General features: G+C 43.6%; 1 protein-coding gene across 2 annotated transcripts in view; it reads right to left on the bottom strand.

Moving 5' to 3' along the window:
• Positions 1-1,989: 1,989 nt before the first annotated feature.
• Positions 1,990-27,864, bottom strand: part of ARIH1 (ariadne RBR E3 ubiquitin protein ligase 1) — a 52,330-nt gene continuing 26,455 nt past the window's right edge. Inside the window, exons 4-14 of one of the 2 annotated variants that reach the window (XM_077918790.1) lie at positions 23,009-23,101; positions 22,101-22,156; positions 14,557-14,623; positions 13,068-13,174; positions 12,671-12,713; positions 12,075-12,146; positions 10,793-10,923; positions 10,432-10,488; positions 9,379-9,652; positions 6,420-6,532; positions 1,990-5,130 (exon numbers count right to left, since the gene is read on the bottom strand). In XM_077918790.1, coding sequence (XP_077774916.1) covers positions 5,046-5,130; positions 6,420-6,532; positions 9,379-9,652; positions 10,432-10,488; positions 10,793-10,923; positions 12,075-12,146; positions 12,671-12,713; positions 13,068-13,174; positions 14,557-14,623; positions 22,101-22,156; positions 23,009-23,101 — 1,098 coding nt within the window. In that variant the 3' untranslated portion in view covers positions 1,990-5,045. Of the gene's footprint in view, positions 5,131-6,419; positions 6,533-9,378; positions 9,653-10,430; positions 10,489-10,792; positions 10,924-12,074; positions 12,147-12,670; positions 12,714-13,067; positions 13,175-14,556; positions 14,624-22,100; positions 22,157-23,008; positions 23,102-27,864 lie in introns of both variants that reach the window. The other variant, XM_028706606.2, reaches the window with a different exon arrangement.

Below are 27,864 nucleotides of genomic sequence, written 5' to 3'. Positions count from 1 at the left end.
GACCAAGCTAGGTGTCTCCAGGAGAACATCTACTGCAAGTCTCTTTGGTAAGGACCTGTTATACCACTTGTATGTCATGTAGTTGGATATTGCTATTTAAAATAGAAATAGAGAGGGGCAGAGGTACTACAATATAATATCTGAATACTCAAATGTGCCTCACTGACCAATGCTGGTTCTAGTTCTGTTTGGCCATTTTACAACAGCTTCTGCTTGCAGGCTCATTGGACAACCTTGAGCAAGACACTGTCAGGGACAATGGAAGTTGTAGTCCAGCAACATCTAGAAGGTTTTCCACCACTGAGCTACAGGGAAGGGATCAAGTGTGTTATCTGAGCTCTTTGGAAGAAGGGCTAGATAAAAATCAGATGGGTCAAGCAGTACAGTCATGCACAGACAAGGAAGTGGAGCTGCAGACTTGTGGAGTGTTGGTACATCTATGTATGTGAGGGGATATGTTGAGATTTGCATATGGGCAACAAACCCACATCAACAGTGGCTTCATCCCACCAGCTGGAACAGAAACAAATCCAAACTACCATCTGGCTCATTCTCTACCTGTTCCCTGAAACGTATTCTAAGCTGGGACATTTTCCTAACTTGTTATCACACACTTGTGTCTGCCCCCGCCCCTTAAAATGGTCCTTAGATGTCTCACTGTGGAGTCAGACAAATGTGTTAAGCGTCTAGAGGAGCTGGGAGCACTGTTATACAGCGGTTCCGCTCCTTCCTCTGGGGCCGTGTCCAGAAAGTGGGGGGGGGGTGTTCAGACCCCTGGGCCCTCACTTGTGGGGTGCCTTGGGCTTCTGTCCTCTCCCCCATGCTTTTTAACATCTACATGCAGCCGCTGGGAGAGATCATCAGGGGGTTTGGGCTGGGTGTCCACTAATATGTGGATGATACCCAGCTCTACCTCTCTTTTAAATTGGAACAAGTGAAGGTCCTGTGAGAGTGCCTGGAGGCAGTTGGAGGATGGATGGCGGCTAATGGATTGAGGTTGAATCCTGACAAGACAAAAGTACTGTTCTTGGGGGACAGTGGGTGGGCTGGTGTGGAAGACTCCCTGGCCCTGAATAGGGTAACTGTGACCCTGAAGGACCAGGTGCACAGCCTGGGAGTCATTTGGACAGGTGTCCATGGAGGCGCAGGTCAATTCTGTATCCCGGGCAGCTGTCTACCGGCTCCATCTCGTATGCAGGCTGAGACCCTACCTGCCTGCGGACTGTCTCGCCAGAGTGGTGCATGCTCTGGTTATCTCCCGCTTGGACTACTGCAATGCGCTCTATGTGGGGCTACCTTTGAAGGTGACCCGGAAACTACAACTAATCCAGAATGTGGCAGCTAGACTGGTGTCTGAGAGTGGCCACCGAGACAATATAACACCGGTCCTGAAAGACCTACATTGGCTCCCAAAACGTTTCTGAGCACAATTCAAAGTGTTGGTGCTGACCTTTAAAACCCTAAAAGGCTGCGGCCCTGTATACATGAAGGAGCGTCTCCACCCCCATCGTTCTGCCCGGACACTGAGGTCCAGCGCCAAGGGCCTTCTGGTGGTTCCCTCACTGCGAGAAGCAAAGCTGCAGGGGACCAGGCAGAGGGCTTTCTCGGTAGTGGTGTCTGCCCTGTGGAACGCCCTCCCATCAGATGTCAAAGAGATAAACAACTACCTGACATTTAGAAGACATCTGAAGGCAGCCCTGTTCAGGGAAGTTCTTAATGTGTGACATTTTAATGTATTTTTAATCTTTGTTGGAAGCCACCCAGTGGCTGGGGAACAAATAATAAATTATTTATTATTATTATTATTATTATTATTATTATTATTATTATTATTATTACTAGAGTTGTCAGCATTTCTGACTTCAGGAGATGGAGCACCCAACCCAACAAGCTCTTTAAAAAACAACCAGGCAGTGACAGGAAATGCCTGCTCCAATTTAGAAGCAGAGGACAAAATTACTGCAAGCAAACACAAAAAAACTAATGAAATAACAAAATAAAAGTTTATTAGAATTAGGAACACTTTCTCTCCCTCTGTTTAGCCTTAACACGGAACAGTCCAGCAGTTACAATGAAGTCTAATAACAGTTATTTCCACAGCATGAGGTGCTCTCTAGATGGAAAAATTAGAAGATTACAAGTCTTCAGTCCTTCACAGCCCAGTCCGATTGTCATACCAACCCCCAAGTGCTGAATAACAAAATCCGCCTGTCCATGGAAAGGTTCTCCAAAGAGCACTGCTCTTGTCTCACGCAATAACTGATTTTTTAACACAGCAGTTGTACTAAAACATTTCAGGGTTAAATGGTTTTGAAAATTAAGACTGTCTGATACATACACTACCAAAAAAAAAAAAAAAAACCCCAAACAGCTGCAGTGAATTAGGTGGAACAGAAAAGAGGGTGGGTGCTAAATACAGACCATGCTCTGCTCTCCTGTTGTGTGTGGCTAGAGGCCCTCATTCAATTAGCCCATGATAAAGTCAACACAAACCATTATTTAAGCATATTGCACCAACCAAAGCTTGAGTAGCATCTTCATTGCCAAGTATTTGCTTTTTAAGGAAAGAAGAGACTGCTTAAAGGAGAGGAGGAGGAAAACTGTCTAGGATTGATGAGCAAGCCTTTACAAGAGCTTCTGTTCAAGTGATCTCACTCCAAAGCCCACAGAGTTTTAGAAAGTTTTCCAAAATTAAGTGTACGATCCTCAGGAGCAGAAGATACAGCAGATTTATATACAGTTTTGGATTTTTTTTAAAAAAAAATGGACGGGGGGAGGGTATGGCAAGAGCAAGGTGTTTAGAAATGAGAAAAAATCTGGGGGAAATGCTGAAAGTATGGAACACATTCATCCAATTTACACACCCACACAGCAGGGCCACCTGTTCCAATCAGCCCAGTTCTAGGCAAAGATGCTAAAAGAACATGGAAAAGAAATCTTAACTAGACTGGAAGTTCAGTCTGAGCAGCAGTGTGCAAAAGCATAGTAAAAGACATGACAGAAAGCCTTAGAAGGAGAAGTATCCAAGCAACAGTTGCACCACACTCAGTTTAATGGAGTGGAATTCTTTGAATAAATATTCACACCCCACTGAAGGCGAGAACTCATCTTCCACTGCAATGTTACCAAGTCAAAGCTGAAGTTCCTCTTCCCTCTATAGCTTCTGCCCGATTCAGCTTTTGGGACATTGCAGATGGGCAGCAAGCAACTAAATAAGCCCTGCCAGACAAATTACGTGTGAACAGATGCAAAGCTCGGCTTCTTGCTGTACCACTCAACAAACAAGCTAGGCAGCATTAGATTAACCCAAGAGCTCAGCAAAATCTTATTACTCTTTTCAAGAGCAGGCGCTCAGGAATATTTCACATGCTTGCTGCAGTTCCTTTTCTTTTCAGAAGTCTTTGCCAGCTGACATAGGAGGCTGCTGTTCTGGAAACACAAGCCAAACCATCACTGGGGACTCATGGAACTAGCTGAGCAGATCTTTGGATCCGGGCCACAATCTCTACTTGAACGAGCAGCAGAAACTGGCTTGAAATACCGCTTTAGCAGATCTACTTTTTCTCTCTCTCAACTTGAAAGTGTAAAACACTGCCATCGTGGAAAAGTACCCACACAACGCAGGAGAAGATTTTAAACAAATTGCTTCCAAGTGGTGCTTTATCATAGCTTTCATTACAAAAAAGGACTGTGTAGATGAAACTCACTCTTCCCTCTCACTGGGGTGGGGGGGGGGGGGAGAGAGGGGAAATACCCCAAAGACTTCAGAGACTGCAGATCCTTGCAACTAGATGGAGTGTTTGCTGTATCAGGCACTTTTTCCAACAACCAAGCCGCAAAAACGTGACCCAGAGGAGCTCCGTCTCCCTTTTTTTTGGTGTTTCACAACTGACAAGACAAAGCAACAAGGAATGTTCCATTTGAGCACTTCACAGAGGAAAAATCCTAACACTTCCTATGTATGACGATGATCCAGGTGTCAGGTGAATGTTGGACATGCATGGAAATGGACAAGAGGGATGGCTATTCTGAGCAAAAAGACAAAGCAGCCAGAATCACTATACTTTCATTTCCAAACGTTAAAAACACACACCAAGGTAAACCAGTTTGCATCAGAAGCTGAAGTGCAAATGGGACGGTGTCCGTTGCCAGCAATGAACACACCCAAACCATGGAATAGTTGCAAAGGAGCTGCAGGAGGAGGAAGGAGGAAATCAAAATCTCTCAAACAGAGAAAGAGAGAGAAAGAGAGAGAGAAGGAAAGGGAAAGATTTGTTACAGCAGCACACACTGCCCCCCATCCCAATCTCAGGTAAAAAGCAAAATGAAAGAAAAATGCACAGCAAATAGACATCATCTTGAAGATTTTTAAAGAATAAATATTTTTGTAATTAAACATTATGCAAACACGTGCCACGCTTGCTCTTTGTCCATGCATATGCGCTATATACAATTTTGAAAAATACTGTGTTGTCCTCTTTGTTTTTTTTAAAAGTCATATACAAAGTTTTTCCTTGCTGTGTGCCCCGCCTCCCCCCGCCCCAAATCCTCTTTACAATAAGCCAAACAACATTCACCCATGAACTGGTGCATGTGGGGGGAGGAGGGGAGAGTAGAGAAAGGGAGAGGGAGGGGGAAATCTCATACCAAAGTACATCAAAATGGCTGGTTGGACATGAAAAGCAGTGTCAAGAAACTGTTTTAAGTTTTATCTGTAATACGCATAGGAGAAAGAAGGAGGGGGGGAAAGTCAGCTTGGAAAATGAAGCTACATTACAAGTTAAAGTTGGAGGGTTGTTTTGTTTTTCTTAGTGCGTCTGTCACACTTACTGGCCACCTAGAATACTGTTGTACAATGGTTTATCTACCTTTTTTATTACAATATAATTTACTTAAATTTTTTTCCATTAACAAAAACAGAATTCCGGTACTACAGACCAGCGGTGTAATAGGCGTAGTGCCCCTTTTTGTGTGTGTTTTGCTTTAATTGCATGAGCACTCTAGATGGTAAAAGGTTTTCAGAGTTCGTTTTATGCAGCCCAGTCTCAGTCCTCAATATACTCCCACAGATCCTTCTCGTAGCCTTCATGCACATGCTGCAACAAAACCCTTCGCCGGCTCTCGCAGTATCTGCAAGGGGAAGGGCGCACAGTTACACTTAAGAAAACAAAGGCTGGATATTTCGCACACAATGCATTTCAAGGCAGCATGGAAATAGTTTAGTCAACAGCGGCTCGCAGTGGGAATGTCTACCTTTACCTTGCTCAGAATGGGAACAGAGACAAAGGGCCTCCCATCTGGATAATTTCACAGGTGGGAGAGATTATGCGCTGAAGCAGAGCAGGCAGGACTTATTACCATATAATCATATGCTAAGACAGTTGAACTCAAGCTGTATTTGCTAAGCATGGGTCTTGGCCCAATTTCTTAAAAGTGGAGCCTATTAACTGTGAGGGCGGCGCAATATTTACAACCTGGAATTTTGTATGCTGAGACAGTGCTCCTCCCATGCGACACAAACTAAACTAAACCCCTCATCTGCAAAAATGTTATCCCAAGGAAACCCACTAAAGGAACCATGCCTTGTAGGTGTAAAAACTACCTTTTGTGACCCCCTTGTGGCGCTGTGGGTTAAACCACAGGGCCTAGCACTTGCTGATCAGAAGATCGGCGGTTCGAATCCCCACAAGGGGTGAGCTCCAGTTGCTCGGTCCCTGGTCCTGCCAACCTAGCAGTTCAAAAGCACGTCAAAGTGCAAGTAGATAAATAGGTACCACTCTGGCGGGAAGGTAAATGGCGTTTCCGTGCGCTGCTCTGGTTCACCAGAAGCGGCTTAGTCATGCTGGACACATGAACCCAGAAGCTGTACGCCGGCTCCCTCGGCCAATAAAGCGAGATGAGCGCCGCAACCCCAGAGTCGGTCATGACTGGACCTAATGGTCAGGGGGACCTTTAAGGCACAAAACCAGTCCCATGTGCCAATTTCTCATTCACTCATAAAGGCAAGATCATGTCCTTTAAAGCAACAGAAAACCATATTCATGCAACCTGAGGTCAGTGGCCTCCTTCAGCTCAAGAGCCGGCAAAAAAATAAGGACTCGCTTGCTATTTTGAATAACATTCAAAATGTTAACAGCCAAGAAGCCCCTGTGAACAGGGCATGCTAACTTGATTTTCCCATGTGCTGCAACTTGCTGCTGTCTCCAGCTGCTTGATTCAAGAGCAGCAGTCGATCAGGAAACCTGGTTGAAGGCCAACACAGAAAGTTAGCTGGCTAGCCTCCCTCCACCACAGATTGTATTGGGAGTAAGCAGCAGAATCTCTCTCAGCCATTTCCTGTAAGTCAAGCCACTTTAATGCCTAAGAGACTGGCACATGAAATGAATTAACAATCCATCAGTTTTGAACAAGGAACATACCTGTACTTATCTTGCACTTTCTGCTTTATGTCTTGCAGTGAATCTTGAGATATATCTCGCTCCAGATACCCAGAAAGGACCTCGGTAGCATTTTCCAAATCTGCTTGATTATTCTAGGCAGGCAAAATACAAGGCACATTTTTAATAAACTTAAGCAGTTCCTTGAATTCAGAATCACCACATGAATGGAATTTATCCCTTTTGCTAGCAAATACTCATTGAAGCCTACTTTGAATATTTTTCTAGTCTTACAGTGGTTCTCTCATTTGGTTGTGTGAATAGCAGGCAGGAAAACACACTAACGTATTGGAAAACTTACCATCACCTTCTATAGTACTACTGGCAGACAAAACCATCTTGTGGTTGCAAACCAAGTAGATGTTATTCTGGGCAATCATGACTTCTGACCAACAGCCATTACTCTTTCCCATTTAGAAATCACAATTCTTAAGGGCATTTATCTATGTGACCAATTCACTGCTCCTGTCTTGGAAGTCAGGTGGAAGCTATATTATAATTGGCTCCAGCAGTTAATTATTTTGCATTTTATAAGCTAGGAAAAAACCTATTTACCAACCAGGCCTTTCTATCTGGCTCTCAAAATTATCACCAGCTCATGCCTCTCACTGATCTTGCTTTACAGCATCACTGAGTGCTTTCACCTGACTCAAATGTGCCCTTGAGTTCTGATAATGCCTCTTGCTCTTATGGATGGAGGCATATTGGGTGTGTGGGTGGGTGTGTAAAAACTAACACTGTAATAAGGTAAAATCTATATTACTTACTCCACACACATTTGTCTCTGACTCCACTCACCATTTGTGGCACTTGTTAAGTTTCCTAAAAGTGGGCCCCACCCTTACACTTGTTAATTGGTGAGGTAGCAAGGACAACACTGTTTACCTTTTTGGGCTGTTCCTGTTCTGATATCCCACAGGAAATGAAATCTAATATTAAAGATTGCCTTTGTGGCAAGGCTGAAGGAATGAGAGGCAATTTTTACTTGTTAAATTGTGAATTTGCTTACACTTCCTTTTATAACTCCAAAACGTACCTATACCGCACTTTTGGTAATACAGCAAGTTGAAATTTATTTATTTGCATGTGTTTGGAAGGTGGTTTGTCTGTTCACTATGCATTTGGACACCTCTTAAGATACCGTGAACACATTTTGCACGATGGTTCCTAAGATCAAGAAGCAACTTTTTGTTTATGCTGGGATACAATGGGATCTCGTGTTGACTCAATATGGCAGACAATATAAACATAAGTTTATATTGCTGGAGTGCCTAACAAAGTAATAAGGTATTAAAATACAATAAAAAAGAAAATAAGCTGTAGAGACACCAACTAAAACAGCAAGTTTATCGGAGTAGAAAGTAAAAATCAAAACTGCTACAAGTTAACAAAAGAGCTAAATCTGGTAGTTGTTTTTCGTTGCTGTCACTTTGCTTAGTTCCTAAATGATAGCAATGAGGGTACCAAGCAGGCCTACCTAGAGAAGGCATTCAAAAGGGAAGGAGACTCTACTGATAAGTTATGTATCTTTGATACCCACCATTCTGAAGAAACTCCACAACTTCTGACTTTTGAATAGTTATGGGTATATTCCTGGCTAACTTAAAAAAACAACAACAGACAAACAAACAAACAAACACCCCTTTCCCATGTTTATTGGAATTCTTCAACAGGACACTTTGCAAGGTGGCTTACAACAATGTGAAATTAAAGTGCATAAGAACAAAGAACAAACTAGAAACAGCTGTCTTTTTGTGTTCCTCCCCTCTCTGAACTGCCTCTTGCAGTGACCCTCCACCTGGTCATTATATAATTTCATTACACAAGTTTTGCGAGAGCTGAATTTGCATTTACTTCTTCCACCATTCTTTCCTAATCCTGTCTCTAGCCAGGGCAGGCCAGAAAGCAGACAAATCAGGTTCTATCAGTAGAATGCTGGTGATTTGCAGGTTGTCCAGGAGTCCTGGAGGACCTGCTCCCTGCCTTGCAGGCCTTTCTCACCTGGCCTGGGAGGGTGGGGCCCAGACTGACTCCAGCTAAAAAAAGTTGAGGATGCTGAGGGACTCTTGGGCTGGAGAACTGTTTGTGGGGTTTTGCTGTGAATTTTTTCCCCTGTTGTTGATGGGGGGGGGGGTTTGTATATTTATTTTAAAACTTACGATTAATGTGAAAATTGTTCAGTTTAGTTGTGCATTTTTAATGTTTTATTTATTGTTTATGGCTACTTTTATATTTTAGTTATGTATTTTTTCCTGTTGTCAGCAGCCTTGAGCAGGGTCTGATCTGTGGAAAGGCAGCGTACAAATGAAATTATGCCTGTATGTATGTATGTATGTATGTATCATGTATGCCCACCCCCATCTTAAATTTGCAAAGAAGAGAGCCATTGTATTAAGTTGCAAATCACTTGCAGATGCTTTTGCTGAAAAGTGGGATGTGGTAAATAATCAACAAAGTTAATAAGCCTATATTGCCAATCACCCCAGGCACTTGCATGAAATTGTTTTTGTTTAACTAAGGAACACATACAGAGTTCGTGGCGGACAGGACTACACAACTCTGGAGCCATCACAGAAAAGGCCTTCAGAACAAAGCCGCTGGAAAAAAATCACATAATTGTTACAGAAAGTCCAATTTAGGGGCTGCACAAGTTACTCACCCAATGGACCGTAATTATACACCTGAGCTACTCATCAACAGCTACTATAACTAGCTTCAGGATCTGAGGTAATAAGGCTCTGGATTGCTGGTTACAAAGAAAAAGGATTGGAAGAGGACTATTGAGCTCATGTCCTATGTGTGGGATTCCCTTAGGCATCTGGTTGGCCACTATGGGAACAGAATATTGAACTAAATAAGCCTTGATCTGATCCTACAAGAATATTACGCTAAGCTAGGACCCAACAGCTGGGTTAAAAAATGTCTGGTAAACTCTCCTTACCTCAAAGATAATGGACTGATTATTCTTTTTGAGGTAGAAGGCAAAGACGTATGTGTACATGAGTGTGGCACGACACTGGCAGAGGACATCGACTGCTTTCTTCAGGAACTGGACCTCGATCCATGACATGTTGTGCTGCTGCATCTCCTCCATTTTCTGCTTGACTTGGGCATAGAGTTTGTGCTCAAAGCGCAGGCTCTGCATATGGTTCATGTAACGGTTGCAGTAGAAGAGGTACCTCTGCAGGGCTGCTCTGGATCGCTGTGTTAATTCCCATTAGGGAAAAAGTAAATCAATAGTTAAAACAGAGTAATAGCAGGTTGACTTGCCCTATAAATGAGGGGCCTCAAGGCAAATGTGGCCACAACAGGGCAATGTTCTTATTTCAAAGTCCCACAGTACTCCTTTTGCTTTGAGTCTGATCTTGTTGGCACTATGTGACACAGGAGAGAGAGTTTTAAGCAGGTGGAAAAGAAAACAAAGAGTCCCTTGCAATCCCCAAACAGTGCTACAGGATCATGGAGCCCTGAACAGGGGCTTAGGATATACTTCATTTTGTTGCAATTCTCTACTTGCCACATTTGTGGACCTGATGAGCTGCATATACCCGGTCATGTGATGAACAAACATTTTTATTTTTCCATATAAATACATAGCAGTGGGTTCTGTGGCAAAAATGCCCAAGTGCAACATGGTGAAATAAATTGCCTAGATAGAAATGATATCCATATAGAAATTAATCTGGTAGAAAACCTCTTTCAGCAATAAGCAACTGCCAAGAAGGGTTTGGCTGGTAGGATATGGGGTTGGGCATATTCATACTCAGATTACTGCTTTCAGTGCTCAAGCTGGATAGTTTTACAAGTTGGCCAGGACAACATCAGGAAGCAGTAACAAAATGGGCGGGCCTCTTGTGTCAAAGTCTAACAGTTTTGTGGAGTTCAGCTTGAAAGCTAGTAGTGCTGAATTGGAAAATGCAAGCACAGTGAAAAGCTAGGCCAAACCATCTTACTGAAGCTGATAATATTGGTCACCAAGAGTTATGGACTCACCTCTTGGGCATCTCTTGCCGCCTTTGCATCATCCTCATTATAGCGATTACAGTTGTACCTGAAAAAAGATTTTTATGAGCATAGTGGTTTCCAGAACTTCTTTTGTTTTTGCCGCTCTGAGGCTCCAAGTATTCTTTGGTCAGTACATAACTGTAAACATAATAAGCCCCTCTGATACCTTGAGCAGAGGCTCAACAAGACACAGCCCAGACCTTTCTCACCCTAAGAAGTATAGACATATGCACCAGCTACTGCTCTGTGCTTTTCTCCCACAGAAATTGTTTTTGCAGGGTACAGAAACAAAACATGGCAGTACAATTAGACACGTAAAGAAAGCTTGGGAGGAATTCATTTAAACTTACCAGGCGGACCCATGAGGTTCCCAGGGGCCAAGACACACCCAGCAGAACTCTGCTTTACAATTCTGGTTCCGACAGACCATGTGATTGCAGCCTCCATCCTTTTCTATGGTCACATGGCATTTAGGGCATTCCTGTGACGGGTATGAAGAGGGGTGGAAAGAAATAAAAGTGGGTGTCTTCCAACTTTAAAAAAATGGGGAGGGATGCAGACAGTGCTTTGTGATGTTACAAAGAATTTGCAATAGTGGCTCTTCTGGTTACACATTCAGCTAGCTGTCAGCTGGCTTCCCATTGCTGCCTTAGCAATGTAGTGAAAAGGTAGTCTTATAGCAATATAATAGCACAAAATAACAGATCAATGCCAGGAAAAGTTGCACTTCTTCCAGTTCATGGGATAGCTTAGATAGGAAGCCATTTGCAAGTAAAGGGACATTTTTGTGTGTGTTTGTGTGTGTGTCACGCTCAGCTTTGACACTTTATATTAAACACATTCTAGATCTACTAATTTAAGTCCACTGAGACTGGGTTCCACATCCACTGAATGAACATAATAAAGGGATGGGTCGTTGTGAAGTGAAATAGCACATGTTTTGCAAACCAAAGGTAATAGGTCTAACCCTTCACATCGCCACATAAAGGCTGGGAATGGCCAAACTCTGAAATCCTGGACAGCCACAGTCAGTCTCCATAGGCAATACTGAGCTAGGTAGGACTAATGGTCTGATTTGGTCTAAAGCAATTTTCTGTATTCCTATCCTCAGCAAACCACATGTAAGTACTCCTTAATCTATAAAGTACTGCAATGTTTGCCAATTTGGCACCTCCCTTCAATTTAGCTCTAAAAGCTTCATTTTAAGTAGAGCTAGACAGAAGCCTGTTGTACCTTTTGGTGCTGATGTTTGGCTTCACTGTAAACTTTGAAGTGGGGAGTGGGATAGGAAAACACAGCCCATTATTTACATGGAGGACTTACCCCTCACTACTCACAATGGAAGTTCAGGATTTGACAGTTATGTCTTTGTAAGGGGAAAGCAGCTCTGCAAGTGTGAAATTTTGAGCATCTAACATTGTCCCAAATATAAGCCTTTCCCCCCAAATTCCAATTGTGAAAAGTTAAAGTGCAGCTTATATTCGCTGGCAAAGCCCCCCCCCCCCCTTTGCCGGGAGCACGGGGCAACGGTGCGCAGCCCATCCGCGGCTCCCAAGCCTCTGAATTTTAAAGGTGCAGCTTATATTTGGGCCAATACGGTATGTTTTGAAGAGAAATGTGATGCTACCAAACCTTTGTGTTTGCTGCAATCCAGTTTGAAGTTTCACTGTCATCATCACACTTCTTAATCCATTTCTTTAACCACTGTCAGGAGAGAGAGAAAAGAATTGTAAAACAAGAGAAGAAGTGAAAAAGGCCACAGAGAAATGTGCATCTGCACCTCATGGCTCACATGCTCCTCTGAACTGGACACATCATATCCTATTAAGCAAGGCTTGCCCATTCAGATCCAATGCTCCAAGATAACACATCAGGATTCCAGAATATACTTTCAAATAATTCTGTATTGTGGATATGTCTTACAACTATGATTTTCTTCATGTTTGTGTCAAATACCCTCTAGGTGGAAATAAAAGATCTGAACTAAGGGGAGGAGTGCTTATTTTGTTGTTACAGTCAAGATGGACTATTCTTTCATACACTTGTTACCCAGAGTCAAATAGTTCAGGGTGAATTACACACAACTTAAAGGAAACTAAACAAGTAACCATGGCAAAGATGTCTGAATAGCTTGCTAAGTATCATCAAAGTATTTTACAGCACTACAACTGTGATATTTAAGCAGAAAGGCTAGTTTACTTTTCCAGCACTCTGCCATTGACACTCACCTTGCATTTAACAGGATCATGCCAGTTTTCACCACAGTTAAAGCTGTAAAAATAAAAAGATTTATACATATTACACAGTCTATAGTTATGCAACACTAAAATTTAGAGGTTTGCTCTAATTCAAGCAACCATAACTGTTACCTACTAAGCCAAACATTATACCAGCAAGGTAATGTGGCTTGACGGGTACTTGAGAACCTCAATTTTTCAATCCCAGACAGGAAGCAAAAACTCTCAAGTTTATCAGATCCCAAACGGGCAGTGTTTGGCTTGCTGGTAGTCGGCACGGATAGGCCTACCAAGGCAACTTGTCATTTCAAGAAAACGGGAACCACCTTCTGCTTAGTGGTAAGTAATCCAAAATCATTACAACCCAACACAAGAAATGTTTGCTTACCAAAACTGACGGCCACATTTACAGCGAACAGGCTTAGCATCAGGATACTGAACTTTAACAACATGGTGGCAATCTGGAGCAGGACACCATTTTAACAGCCGATTGCACTGCAAAAATAAAAAGCTACCAGATCTTACTTGGAAATTGACCAGAATTAAAGATATCAAAGTGTGGTATTTCCCTTCCATTTCCCCAGAAGTCTCCTTTTAGCCAAAGCTTTGTTTAATCTTGACAGGAAAATGCCACAATTCTCATTTTGGTATAGACCTTGTCCCTCCACACCAACAGCCAAGCAGAATACGCCAAGCCAATTTCACAGAATCAGTTATAAAATGAGATGGGGGCCCCCAATGTTGCCCAGGAAGACCTTCTAAATAGAACCAACTCCAGATAATCAATTTAGTCCCCCACCAACCTTCCCAACTGTCACCAAGACTACAAATGCAACCTATAAGAAAATCCATTCTGATGACAAAAGCAAATTAAGATACTCTAAAGGTAATAATCTAAGCCTAAAAGACAGCCACCCATCCATCCTAAGGTATTTTGTTCCCTTTGGCAAAGCTTTAAGAATCTCAATTTCAGCTCAAAAATAAGCTAGGTAGCTTGACAAGGTAGTTTTAGAAATGGCTCATCTTTCATGTTAAGTGGTTTAATTTTTAGGGGGCCAAAGGTCCATGATGTTCACATATGGGCCACTCACATGTGTCGTCTGCTCAGGGGACCCTGGCAGTTTTGTGGCTTAGCGTCACACCAGTGCAGGCACATTAACAAAGATTGAATTGAGGGTCACATGTGGCTTATTGTGATTCTTCAGTCCTCTTCAGCTTAGGCTTCACCGGCATTGCACAAATTGAATTCAAAAATCCTTTTATTACAAATGAGGGGACAACAAGCAAGGCTGTTTTTGTGTTTCCTTAAAGGTTCACCAATTCTAAAGTTGTAACAGATCTGCTTAAGTAGCACCCTACAGTAATACTGGATTCAGTTCAGAAGTACCTGCTCTAGGTTCTGATGAAGACACAAAAAGTTTGTGCCTAGTTGTTCTCAAAGGACTATAAATCGAGTGCTTGAAATACCTGGCACATAATCAGCAATGTGCCTTTAACAACTATTACCTTCTCTAATCTCCTGAACAGCTGTCTATAGCCATTACATTAGGCGCTGGGATTTCAAATTTCTGCTGCAGAATGCTGTGCTATAAAGCAACATTCCAGCTTAAAGTATTTTCGTATTTGAAGCAGGATTCTAGCTAAAATCATGCCACCTATTAACAAAAAGCTTAACACTCTCTATCAGTATGAGCCTATGTAAGATCAACCCTGTTAATTGGGGTGGGGGAAGCAACCTCTGCCAACAATTGAACAAAATCTGACCCCCACCATGAAAACTACATGCAAACGCCTGCTGTGTAAGACAAGAAAGAGATGGGCAAAAACCCTCAAATCACAGCCTGTCTCTTCAGCATAGTTTGAAACATAACACTCACCTCTACAAAACTATTAGTTATTAAATGCTGGTACTTTAATTTAACCTTTGAATCTGTGATGAGGCGCCTAAGAAGAGAAGGGAGAAAAAACATTTCATTGAGAACATTGACTTTTTGGCAGTCAAGAAATTGTTTGCTACATCAGCTTTATTGCTTGGCAGAAGCCGTGAGCAAGGAGAATCATTTTCTCAGGTTGCGTAATTCCCCACCCCTACCACCCACAATTTTAAGGCATGCTGTATTTTTACTTGGCAAGCACACATTTTAAAAGCAGAATTAATACCATGCTTTTATAAAAAAACCAAAAAAAACCACCACTGTTTTGTGACCAGATTTTATTCGCTCTCTTGTTCCCCAGATAATATGTTTTGCTTATTTCTACTCAGTTGTTGGCATGCCTGCAACCATTTCCTTCACAGAGCCCAGAACGCAAAAGCAATGTTTAATCTTGATTTCCATCCCAATGTAAATTAGTGAATGGACATACAACACTGTACTTGCAAAGTCATAAGCAAAATGAAAAACGGATGCTAACTAGTGCAACATGCATACCATACAGAACCTATCATCAAAAGTTAGTAGATTTCTGGTGACACCAATCAAATATTTAAGAGACTTTTTTGTAAATAACCATATACTGCAAAACAATAATGTTTTAATGTAGGTTTCATGTATTATTGAAGGCAATAATCCAAAGTAGTACACCGTGTGATAAATGAAGAGCCATAACAAAGATCGAACTTTAATTTAGTATTTAGCAATAGTCTCCGTCAGTGATGTTTAACATAAGCTTGGCAGCTTTCTTTAGATAATTCTGCTCTAAAACAAGTATACTAGACAAAAAAAACTTCTATCTGAAAGTAGAAGCCTGTGACAAAGGGGTTTCCTTGAAGGAATGTAATGGTTGTCCAACATTAATGTTTAAACTCCTGACTAATGGCTATATGCAACCTCTAAGTTCAGGAGGAATCTGCCACTAAATACTGTACCAGCAACTAGGTGCAACTTTGGGGGAAGACCATCAGCTTTATTTCCTCTTTCTGGAGTTCCAGCAAAATGCTAAACTATTTGCATTTTTGGTCTGATCAAGCAGAGCTCCCAATATCTGCGCTCTTTATCCCATCAACTAGGTAAAATTTTTACTGTGGAGATTAACTCAAGCAGCTTTGCAAATGGGCATCTTGTGGCATATGGCCTGCAATACTTTTGTTGCTTTAAAGGACAAGTACATGGAAATATACATGCCATTTCTGCTTGCAGCAGGTCTTCCCTGCACATGCCATACTGAAGCCCTTGGTGGTTCTGAAAGATGTATACTTAGTCTTTTTTATGTTGTCCTGGGTTAAGTCCTAGGTATCAGCCAAATAAACATTTTTAGTTGTCAGGCTAAGCCTTATTTATCTATCTATCAGAATTCGCATACCACTTAATTGTAAATAAAACCTCTAAGGAGTTTACATGCATGACAATACCTAGCTAGTGGCACGGCAATAAAACCGCTAGCACATTTGCAAAGCTAAGCAGGGTCTCTTATGGTTTCAAATTGGATGGGAGACGGCGTGTTGAGATCTACATTGCAAGGGTTTGGACTACATAACCCTCGGGGTCCCTTCCAACTCTACAGTTCTATGAGTTATGGAAGGAATTACAAGGCAGGGATGCCATCACAAAAAGCTACACTTTGGTCCCAACTAACCTAACAGGCAGATATTAAAGGCAGTCTGGGCCTCCTGGGAAGACACTGAAAAAAGCTGGCTGGGGTTCATATGAGCACAGGCACTTAAGAAGATAGACTGGGGCCAAGCTGCACAATTATAATAATACTAATAATAATAATTTATTATTTGTACCCCGCCCATCTGGCTGGGTTTCCCCAGCCACTCTGGGCGGCTTCCAACAAAGATGAAAAATACACAAAAATGTCACATATTAAAAACTTCCCTGAACAGGGCTGCCTTCAGATGTCTTCTGGATGTCAGGTAGTTGTTTATCGCTTTGACATATGATGGGAGGGCATTCCACAGGACGGGCGCCACTACCGAGAAGGCCCTCTGCCTGGTTCCCTGTAACTTGGCCTCTCGCAGTGAGGGAACCGCCAGAAGGCCCTCGGAACTGGACCTCAGTGTCCGGGCAGAACGATGGGGGAGGAGACGCTCCTTCAGATATACTGGACCGAGGCCGTTTAGGGCTTTAAAGGTCAGCACCAACACTTTGAATTGTGCTCGGAAACGTACTGGGAGCCAATGTAGGTCTTTCAAGACCGGTGTTATATGGTCTCGGCGGCCGCTCCCAGTCACCAGTCTAGCTGCCGCATTCTGGATTAGTTGTAGTTTCCGGGTCACCTTCAAAGGTAGCCCCACGTAGAGCGCATTGCAGTAGTCCAAGCAGGAGATAACCAGAGCATGCACCACTCTGGCGAGACGGTCTGCAGGCAGATAGGGTCTCAGCCTACGTACCAGATGGAGCTGGTAAACAGCTGCCCTGGATACAGATTTGACCTGTGCCTCCATGGACAGCTGTGAGTCCAAAATGACTCCCAGGCTGCGCACCTGGTCCTTCAGGGGCACAGTTACCCCATTCAGGACCAGGGAATGCTCCACACCTGCCCGCCTCCTGTCCCCCAAAAACAGTACTTCTGTCTTGTCAGGATTCAACCTCAATCTGTTAGCCATCCATCCTCCAACCGCCTCCAGACACTCACACAGGACCTTCACCGCCTTCACTGGTTCTGACTTAAAAGAGAGGTAGAGCTGGGTATCATCCGCATACTGATGAACACCCAGCCCAAACCTCCTGATGATCTCTCCCAGTGGCTGCATGTAAATGTTGAAAAGCATGGGGGAGAGGACAGAACCATGAGGCACCCCACAAGTGAGAGCCCAGGGGTCTGAACACTCATCCCCCACCACCACTTTCTGAACACGGCCCAGGAGGAAGGAGCGGAACCACTGTATGACAGTGCCCCCAGCTCCCAGCCCCTCAAGATGGTCCAGAAGGATGTTATGGTCGATGGCATCAAACGCCGCTAAGAGATCCAGCAGAACTAGGAAACAGCTCTCACCTTTGTCCCTAGCCCGCCGGAGATCATCAACCAGTGCGACCAAGGCAGTTTCAGTCCCATGATGAGGCCTGAATCCCGACTGGAAGGGATCCAAATGGTCTGCTTCTTCCAGGCGTGCCTGGAGTTGTTCAGCAACCACTCGCTCAATCACCTTGCCCAAGAATGGAAGATTTGAGACTGGGCGATAATTGGCCATCGTGGCCACATCTAAAGATGGTTTTTTAAGAAGCGGTTTAATAACCGCCTCTTTCAGTGGGTCTGGGAAGGCGCCCTCACGGAGGGAAGCATTCACCACCCCACGAAGCCCATCGCCCAGTCCTTTCCGGCTAGCTTTTATAAGCCAGGATGGGCAAGGATCCAGGAGACAGGTGGTTGGCTTCACTCGTCCAAGCAGCCTGTCCACATCCTCAGAGGTAACAGATTGGAATTGATCCCACACAACTTGACTAGACGATTGCTATATAAACAATAACTAGCACTTTAAACGTAGCCCAGAAGATAACAGGGTGCTTGTGCAAACCTTGGAACACTTGTGTCACATGCTGCCTCCTGCTAGCGTTCAACAAAAGGCAAAGCAGCTGAAGGACAATCCCTGCCTTAAAGTTAACCATTTGACGCAACACAGAAGTGTGGGGGAAAGGTATAGTGAGGGAAGAACAAGAAAATTCAAACACCACTAGGTAAAGTTAAATATAGCTGAGTGAGAGGAGCAGCCAAACTGAGCTAGTCTTCCATCAGAGCTGACAAAGGGTATCAGCAATACTAAAACAACAACAACCCCAAAACAATACATTTTTCAAAGCACAGGGAAGGCAATCCGCTTTTTAAAAATGTGTGTTAGAACACACTAGCAGGCATGCATTTAACAGATTTCCTTTTCCATTAATAGACAGCTATTCAAAGTTAAAATCATGTTCTGTGGTTGAGGAACTGCATTTCTGATACTGATAAGCCTCCTCACGCTTACAAGTGTCCACACACAAAAATAATCTGGTAGGTACAAAAGATGGTGGTGATTATTTTTTGCCTGCCTGACCCCTAATCTTCACTGCAGAAGTTAAGTCCAGAAACCCTCAATATAGCATTTTATTGCTTTGGTGTATTACTTTATGTTTATTCTGCTGTTCTGCCAAAAAAGGTCCCAGAGGAACTTACTAATGACTACAAACAGGAACTGTCCCTGCCCTCAGGCTTACAGTCGAAATAGACATAATATAAAAGTCAAATGGACTGGGAAGGAAGAATAAATAAGCAAATTCATGTACAGGTTCTTGATTACAAGTTCTTCTAATGATGAGCTGGAGTAGAAACAGATTAAGCAGAGGTGGCACCAGATGTTGCCAGTCTCTCAGCTACACTAATGCGAGTGGCTCGGCATCGCTTCTCATCCCCTCCTCTGCTGCAGCCTGATATAATGGCTGGTGCCTGGTGATAAGAGGGAGGAGCCTTGCAGATATATCTGACAAAGTTCATCTGAAGCATTACTTCTGTAATATTTAATGGGTTGCAGATGCTAGCTCTAATGAAACTCTTTAAAATGAGCACTGCTTCAATGTTACCTAGCCTCATAAGTAAAGGTAAAGGGGACCCCTGACCATTAGGTCCAGTCGTGGCCTACTCTGGGGTTGCAGCGCTCATCTCGCTTTATTGGCCGAGGGAGCCGGTGTACAGCTTCCGGGTCATGTGGCCAGCATGACTAAGCCGCTTCTGGCGAACCAGAGCAGCACACAGAAACGCTGTTTACCTTCCCGCCGGAAGGTACCTATTTATCTACTTGCACGTTGATGTGCTTTCGAACTGCTAGGTTGGCAGGAGCAGGGACCAAGCAACGGGAGCTCACCCCGTGGTGGGGATTCAAACCGCCGACCTTCTGATCGGCAAGTCCTAGGCTCTGTGGTTTAACCCACAGCGCCACCCGCGTCACACCTAGCCTCATATGGGCTGCTTAAAGAAACTAGAACTTCCATGACCCACGAAGGAGCTTTATGTGTACAACCCAAGAGTACACTTTCATTCTTTTAATATTACACTGTTCGTTACTGAGTAAAGATTCGTCCCATTTCAAGCTTTCTACCTACAGGAAATTCTTTCCATGTTGAGAAATCCAGCTTAACTGAAGAGATTTGGGGGACATGTTCAGAGGTGCACAAAGTTTTTGCAGAGGTCTACTGGGCCTCAATCCTGTCTCATATGAACTGAGTGTAAGAGAGAGAGAGAGAGAGAGAGAGAGAGAGAGAGAGAGAGAGAGAGAGAACACAAACACACACTGAGACACAAATCCCTTCCTGCAGCCACATTGCAGGGGAATTTTGGTAACTGTGCGCAAGCAGCCTTTTTGGGTAGTTTTTACTGCATTACTCATCTTCTCAATTAGATACACCCAATACGTTTCTGAAGAAACACGGGTATCACCATTTAATTCAAGTTTCAAAACCACTGCATTAAGGTGACCTTAGAGTTACTGTCTCCTGCCTCTCCCCTCCCTGTGCTCCTTGTCTGAAGAACAAGGAGGCAAGGCACTTAAACCACACATGCTAAGGCATATTCCAGAGCACTGGCACACTAAAACCCACAATACTAATTTCCAACTTTTGTACACTAGACTAGATGCTCTTCCACTTTGCACTACTGGATCAAATTATATGTAACAATTGTCTAAAAAGACATAGGACAAGAAACTTTTGAAAGACAACATCCCTTCATACAGATGGCCATGAATAGAGAGATGTGCACCATAATCTAGGGATTTCCATTAGCATATTAAACATTCAGTCAGTGAACTCTAAGGAAAACAAATGTATTAGCTGATCACTTACAATCTCTTTTTTTTTGGTGGGGGGTAAAGGAAAGCTGCAGAAGGCCATTATGTACCTGGGGCATATGGTGTCCGCTGTTTACCCTCTTGTTTATTCATTGGCTGGCACTGGATATAAAGTGTTGGCTGCTAGGCAGCATAACAAATGTTTCAACCTGTACTTGGGGAAGCACACATTTTTAAAGGGTACAGATCAGCCTTTGCTAACCTGGTGCCTTCCAGATGGTTTGGAATATGCATGTAAGTTTCACCACTGAAATTAATGAATTCAACTTAGTCGTATCATTAATTTCAATGAGTCTGTTCTGAGTAAAGCTGAACACCACCCTATAACTCCATTGTTCTCATCATGAGAAGCGCACTGATTTGATGCCTTGAAGATTTTAAAGCAATCTCCCTCTGTCAAAGTGTTCCATACCTGAAGCATCATCCATCAGTTGCTTCTAATGTGTTTTGTAAAGATGTGTTTTTTGGCCTGAACCTATGAGATTGAACCCTATTAACTGAATTTCTGTTTTTATTGTTTCTATATTGTATTTCTGTATAACACTTAGGGCTTTTCTTTCCTTTTAAAAAAGTGATTTAGAAATGCTTTTAAATAAATAACAAACATAAAAACAAATTACAACTACAAGAGATTGGGGGTATAATTCTCTGTGAACCAAAACAAACCTAGGTCTGACAGGTACCTTACCTGGAGACCACCTGTGAACCTCTGAGATGCTTGGACAATGAATGGAACACAACATTTAAAACTATGGGGATGTCAGACAGAGAAAAAGATCCAATACACAATGACCTAACAGATAATGACATTTACTGCTGGCACAGTATTCTTCTCTGAACAGTTCTTATTAAAAATATGATACGTAATTGGTGTATGTGGAAGAAAAGGTAGGATACCTTAAAACATTTGCCTTTTTGTTTTATGCTTTTTTAGGACAGTCTCAAAAGTACTCCCTTGCAACTGATGTTGTATTACAAGATAAAATTAGTTTAATAATCAGAAAAAGGGTGTGTTTTAGTCAGATTATTTTAGGCTCTATAAAAACAAACAGAACCTTTTACATGGGCTTCACATGATGAAATCAGTACAGTTATACCTACTTTCCATATTTATACAAGTCCCAACTTAAAATGGAAACAGTAGAAAAAGGACCACAACACTAATTTAACACTAAAAGCAATCTACAAAGAATGAGGGGTGAATAAGGCCAAACTCGGGATTTTATTCCTGGAAAGGATTACACAAGGTTGACTAAACCATCTAATGTAAGGCTGTGAGATCATGAACTTAAATTTATTAGATGAACTAACTGCAGTTCAGAGGTCTCTTGCTTTAAGTCTGTGAAATCAGCCAATGGAAAACATCAGCAACAGTCATTTTATGACTTTGTCAAAAAGCTCCTGCAAGCAAAACATACTGCAAGCAAAAAGGTGAAGTTGATGGCAAAGCAGAAGCATTCTTTGGTTTCCATTATGGAGACTACAGAGGAGGCTCACTTCTCCCAAGGCATCCAAAGATGTCCATGGATGATCATATAAGACTGACCCATTATATATCGATAAAACACAGTTTTGGGCCAGTCAATCCTTAACCGATCTGTTTTAGCGCTCAACACAGGAAGGGAGGTATTACTGAAGTCATGTATCAACTATAATACTTACATAACTGTATTGTCATCAACCAAGATATCACAGCCATGAGCAGGGCATGAAATTGTCTGGTGAGGGGGGGGGGGGAAACAGGAGTCAGAAAGAACATCTGATTTAGTTTGAATGGCAGTGAAGAATCTCTAAGAACTGTGTACACTCAGCAGCACTTCTAAAACACAACACAGGTTACAAGAGGTTGGCCAGCCAAGGGCTTAAGCTCTAAGTTTAACTGTCCTCATCAGCTGTAATATAAAACAAACCTCCCAGGTGATTGTTTTAAACACCCTCCCAAGGCAAAACCTAAACAAAGAGTCCACAAATTCTGGTTGTCAAGTTTGCCAAGAGACTGGTTTTTGACTGGGGAGATTTGAAAAGGTAGGTGTCTTATCCCTGAACTTGAACTGAACCTCCAAAACGCAGCACAGAGTGAGGGACAACTCCCTGCTCCAAGCTTAGAGCTGGGAAGGCAGGTGAAGGATCATTTTTGGATTTGCACTGTATGGAAGCATAGCTTGATAACAAGATCCAGTTTCCCTCTTCGGTTCACAGCTGGAGCCAGGGCTCCGAGGTGCTTCTGATGCAATAGAATGCCTTGAAAGAAGAGAGTCAAGCCAGCAAGCTATCACCCCTTCAGCACAGAGCTGGAGTGAGTGTTAGGAGTTTGTCATTTAAGCACTGCGCTTCTGAAGCACTACAGTCCTCAGGCTTCCTCTCAACCTGAGAGCAGGGGAGGTGGGGCAGGAAGGAAACTGGCCAAGTGCAGTATAACTAGAGGGGCAAGCCCACCTCCAGCTTCATGGTTGGGGCAAACCCTAAGGCTCTCCACACCTCCTAGACACTTGAAATGGCGAGCAAACTTGCGGACCCTTGATCAAACAATTCTTTCTCCAACATCAAAACATAATGGGAAAAAGTTTTACCTGTCCCATGCCTTCCTCCATTATTTTGGTAGTTAAATATTCACTCCAGCACTGCATACAAAACTTATGTCCACACTCCAAACCAGTGAAGTACTGCAAAGAGAGAGAACGTTATGTGTACTGTGTACTCTTTTCCCACTGCTGCAAGATTAGCTGTATGCAGTTTTTCCTGAAAGAATCATCACCTTGCAAAATGTCAACATCTTCCCTTTAGAGCATCCCTTCCCAACCTGGTGTCCTCTAGATTGTGTCGGACTACAACTTTCATCAACCTAGAGACTGGGGTTGATAGGAGTTGTAGTCCTGAATAATCTGGGGGGCACTGGGTTGGGGAAGGCTGTTAGCTATCATTACTGCTATAGCAGTTACTTTAGAGCTTTTTTCAAGTATTACCTGACCTAACTGCACTCACTTGCTTTAACCAGAAAATCTTATGGTGCACTTAGGCCCTTTGTTTCAGAGTTCAAATAGCACATAAAAAGGAAATATCCCCACTCTTCATTCTCATAATGTAAAAAATAAATAAATCACAAATCAGAAGCCCAAGAGAAAGAAAACCAGAATACATGATCATAAACAGGTTACAGTAATTGTTGTTGATGTCATCCGTCTGTCTTGAGACAATGGAATGCGCCTCCTCTCTGAGGCACAAACTTAGGCAGTGTGCATGGAAATCCTGGGCTGCCCAGACGACAAGACCACGCTCTCAGCCCCACTGTGGTCCATAGGAAAGCAGAGCAATACATTTGGCACCAACTTGGCTGCAGAAGCTGTCAGGAGGCGGCGTACTAGGTGCTATCCAACCATCTTAGGGACTACATTCCAGATGTGTGTAGGGTTTACTCCTTAGCCTTTTCTTCTGAAGATGTCCCGCAAGACAGCAGGTATGGATTTTTACTCAGGGCTTACTCCCAAAGCATTTCTTATAATAATGCCAGATGTCAAAATAGTACTTTGTGCACTATGGAGTTCTCTGGCCAAGGCATCATCGGAATCAGCGCTAGGGAACCATTTTTAGGCCATGGGTCATATTGTTTTCTGAGCAACCTTTGGGGGTCACACGAGAGCGATGGATGTGGCCAGAGGCAAAACTGAGCAGAGCAATCAATCCTTTTGTTACCTTTGCATAGAAATTAGCCTAGTGTTCACACTCACAAACCCGTCTATCCTCCATCAAGGGAAGCAAGAGGAATTCTCGGAGTTCAGGGACACAATCCAGTCAGGCAAAGTCTTTCAAGGAGGATGTGAAGCAGGGACAGTAAGGGGGTGTGGCCTAGGGAGAGTTCAGAGGGGCTTGGAGGGCCATTTCTATGTGATATATCAAAGATAAAGGCGGAGGCAGAAAGTTGTGACAATGAGATTTGTAACATAAGAGAGCTAGAAGCAACATTGGCCTCTTGTGCATCATTTAATGCACTACTGAATGATTGTTTTCATCGCACTGGTACTCAAAACCTCCAATTTGACTTAAATCTTCACAGATTAACCTCCACACATATAGTTTTTGTGCTGGGGTGGCTGTGACTACTGTCCCCTTCCGTATCACATGCCCTGCCAAGCCCAACCCTGCTAATTTCTGCATTCCATGCATAGGTCCTGGATCATGCGGAACATGTACACTTCGCATATTTGCCACTCAATGCATAGACACAGAGGAAATACATAATCAGAGAGGCATGGCCAAAAGCACAAGCCTGCTCCCATCCACATGCAGAGTTCATGAATGGCAGTTAACCTGTGAAAGGTATAATCACTGTCTTCTCTGCTCTACTGCCCCCTCCCCTCTGCTGTCCCCCCCCGTCTCCACTAATTTCTACGCATCCCAGTGCTTCCAGTCCTCACACCAACACCCACACACACCCACACACACACACAGAGAGAGAGAGAGAGAGAGAGAGAAGAGGAGGAGGAGAAGGGGAAGGAGAAGGAGAAAAAGGAGAATTCAGCCCAGTTTTCCAGGTATAGTAGCCCCAAGGGTTGAAAGCTGAAAGATGTGAATGCAGGCTTGTTGACAGCATTTCATTAATCATTTTCAATGAATTCTCTACACTTGCAAAAAGACATTCCCTACGTGTAATAAATGTAGTCTACCAGGGTAGGGAAACGCTATCAGCCTGAGTTGTATTAGAACTTGCCTAACCTTTAGTGGGCATACACAAAAAGCTTTCCCCCCCCCAAAAAGAAAAAAAACCATGTGCCTTTATTTTCCCACCCTTAGCACAAGCACACCTCTCTCTCTCTCTCTCTCTCTCACACACACACACACACACACACACACACACACACACACAGCCTCACAATCAGGTAGGCACAAACACAGTCCAGCACTGAGGTTTGGGTGGCTGGGCAGATCCCCGCCCACTCCTTAAACAGCTGCATTTGTACCCATCTGCATCCCAGCACTGGAGTGGGGGTAGGGAAAATTTTGCCTTTTACTGTCCAGGACGAAGCAGGAAGCTAAAGTATACAATGCAGCTATTAAACATGCATACTATTTGTGACAAGAAGTGATGGCTCCGAGCACCACCAACAACCCCAGGGCTTTTTTTCCCAAGTCTATCTCCCCATGAAATTTAGGCTACTTTACTGCAAAAGTTTCAAAACGGAGGACAACAACTGGCAATGCAAATATATCTCGTAAATACCCTCTATCTAAATGTGCTAAGCCAAGGGATATTAAATGCATGGTGTTAAACCTCCACTGTTGCCTTCTCTTCAGGGCTTCCTCCTAACTTGTTGAACTTAAATCACGTTTATGGACTAGTCAACAGACTTAAAGGAAAGGAAACGGCAAGAAAGCCTGGTCTAGTAACTAGCTGCTGACAAAAGCAATGGCATGAGAAGCTCCCCCACTCAGAAATATTTGTTGCCAGCTATTTATATAGCATCTCTCCTATTTTGTTCACCCTCACCAGGAGATCTGAGAGGCACATGTTTAATGCAGTGCAGCAAGTGGGCAGTTAAGAGCGAAGGCTCAACCAAACCCAGTAAAATCTGCAAGAGCTCTGGTATCTCACCCCAGGCTTATTCGTCTGCGTTGTTTTTGAGTTCAAGTTTTGTGCTGCCTTCTGCTGTGGAATGAAGTGCATAAGTATTTCTATAGCCAAGTTTAAAGTTCTGCTTCCTGGACTCTGAACATTCAGACTCGCTATATGAGAGCACATGCTTGCCCTCCCTGGTAGCAACATAAAAGTTCCAATCAGAGCTGCCGCTGGGCTACTACCACCCAGTCCCTGCGACATGCAGCCCTGCAGCCAGTGTTCCTGCCCAGTGGAACCAACTGTCACCCTGTGTCATACATGTCAACTGTGGTTGTTGTAGTTGTTGGCACCCGTCTGTCTCAAGAGACAATGGAGTGCGCCTCCTCTCTGGGGCACAAGCCTGTAAGGAGGTCCTGCGCTACCCAGACAACAAGATTATTCTCTCAAGCCTCAGGGGTTGCTGGAAGTACCTCCATATTAATTATACCAGTTCTGTCTCAGTGTATGTATGTCATGGGTGGGGATAACATAATTAACATGGTGGGGCTGAAAAACATCAGGACATGGCCCGGTGCCTGATCAATGCCACCACACGCACAGGCCCTGTCAGCTGCTGCCATGAGAAGGCAGTCCCCGACAAGACGCACTATGCTATGTAAAAGGTAAAGGGACCCCTGATCGTTAGGTCCAGTCGCAGACGACTCTGGGGTTGCAGAGCTCATCTCGCTTTACTGGCCGAGGGAGCTGGCGCACAGCTTCCCGGTCATGACTAAGCCGCTTCGGGCATACCAGAGCAGCATACAAAAATGCCATTTACCTTCCTGCCAGAGCGGTACCTATTTATCTACTTGCACTGCATGCTTTCGAACTGCTAGGTTGGCAGGAGTAGGGACCGAGCAATGGGAGCTCACCTCATCGCGGGGATTCGAACCGCCGACCTTCTGATTAGCAAGCCCTAGGCTCTGTGGTTTAACCCACAGCACCACACTATGCTATGTGCCTGCCTCTAAAGACCTCAAGGCATTTGGCTGGCCTTTGTTCGAAACAGAACACTGAACTAGATGAGCTTTGGGCTGATTCAGGAAGGCCATTTTTTTATTGCTATAGTCACTAAGTAAAGGTAAAGGGACCCCTGACCATTAGGTCCAGTCGTGACCGACTCTGGGGTTGCGGTGCTCATCTCGCTTTATTGGCCGAGGGAGCCGGCATACAGCTTCTGGGTCATGTGGCCAGCATGACTAAGCCACTTCTGGCGAACCAGAGCAGCGCACAGAAACACCATTTACCTTCCCGCCGGAGCAGTACCTATTTATCTACTTGCACTTTTTGACGTGCTTTTGAACTGCTAGGTGGGCAGGAGCAGGACCGAGCAACGGGAGCTCACCCTATCATGGGGATTCGAACCGCTGACCTTCTGATTGGCAAGTCCTAGGCTCTGTGGTTTAACCCACAGCGCTACCCGCGTCCTGGCTATAGTCACTAGTCACTCTCAATTACCTGTGGGAAATACCTGCTCTGCTTCTTTATAAATCCCAAACTTTGACTCTAGCATTAGTATTCTTCCATCTAATTTTGCTGTTTCACAAGCAAGAGATCTGCGCTCACAGCAATATTCATAAAGCTGCATCATCCTATGCAAACAGCTCCACTGAACTCTTTCTAACCCCTGCATATATAGCATTACTCAGAGGTCTCTTTGCACCAACGGCCTGGTCACAAGACACTGGGGAGTGAGCAAAGACAGACAAGGGGAAAATTCAATTTGGAATTAATGAGAGGAAAAACAGAATCTCTAATGTTTAATTATACATTTTCATCTACTTCAAGAGAAGGATATGCATTTTGGTATTACCACTAGCAAAACCCCAACATCAC

This window comes from Podarcis muralis, chromosome 14, assembly GCF_964188315.1.
Source record: "Podarcis muralis chromosome 14, rPodMur119.hap1.1, whole genome shotgun sequence".
Lineage (NCBI taxonomy): Eukaryota > Metazoa > Chordata > Lepidosauria > Squamata > Lacertidae > Podarcis > Podarcis muralis.
Note: the sequence above shows the minus strand (reverse complement) of the source record. Positions and strands in the feature narration are given on the sequence as shown.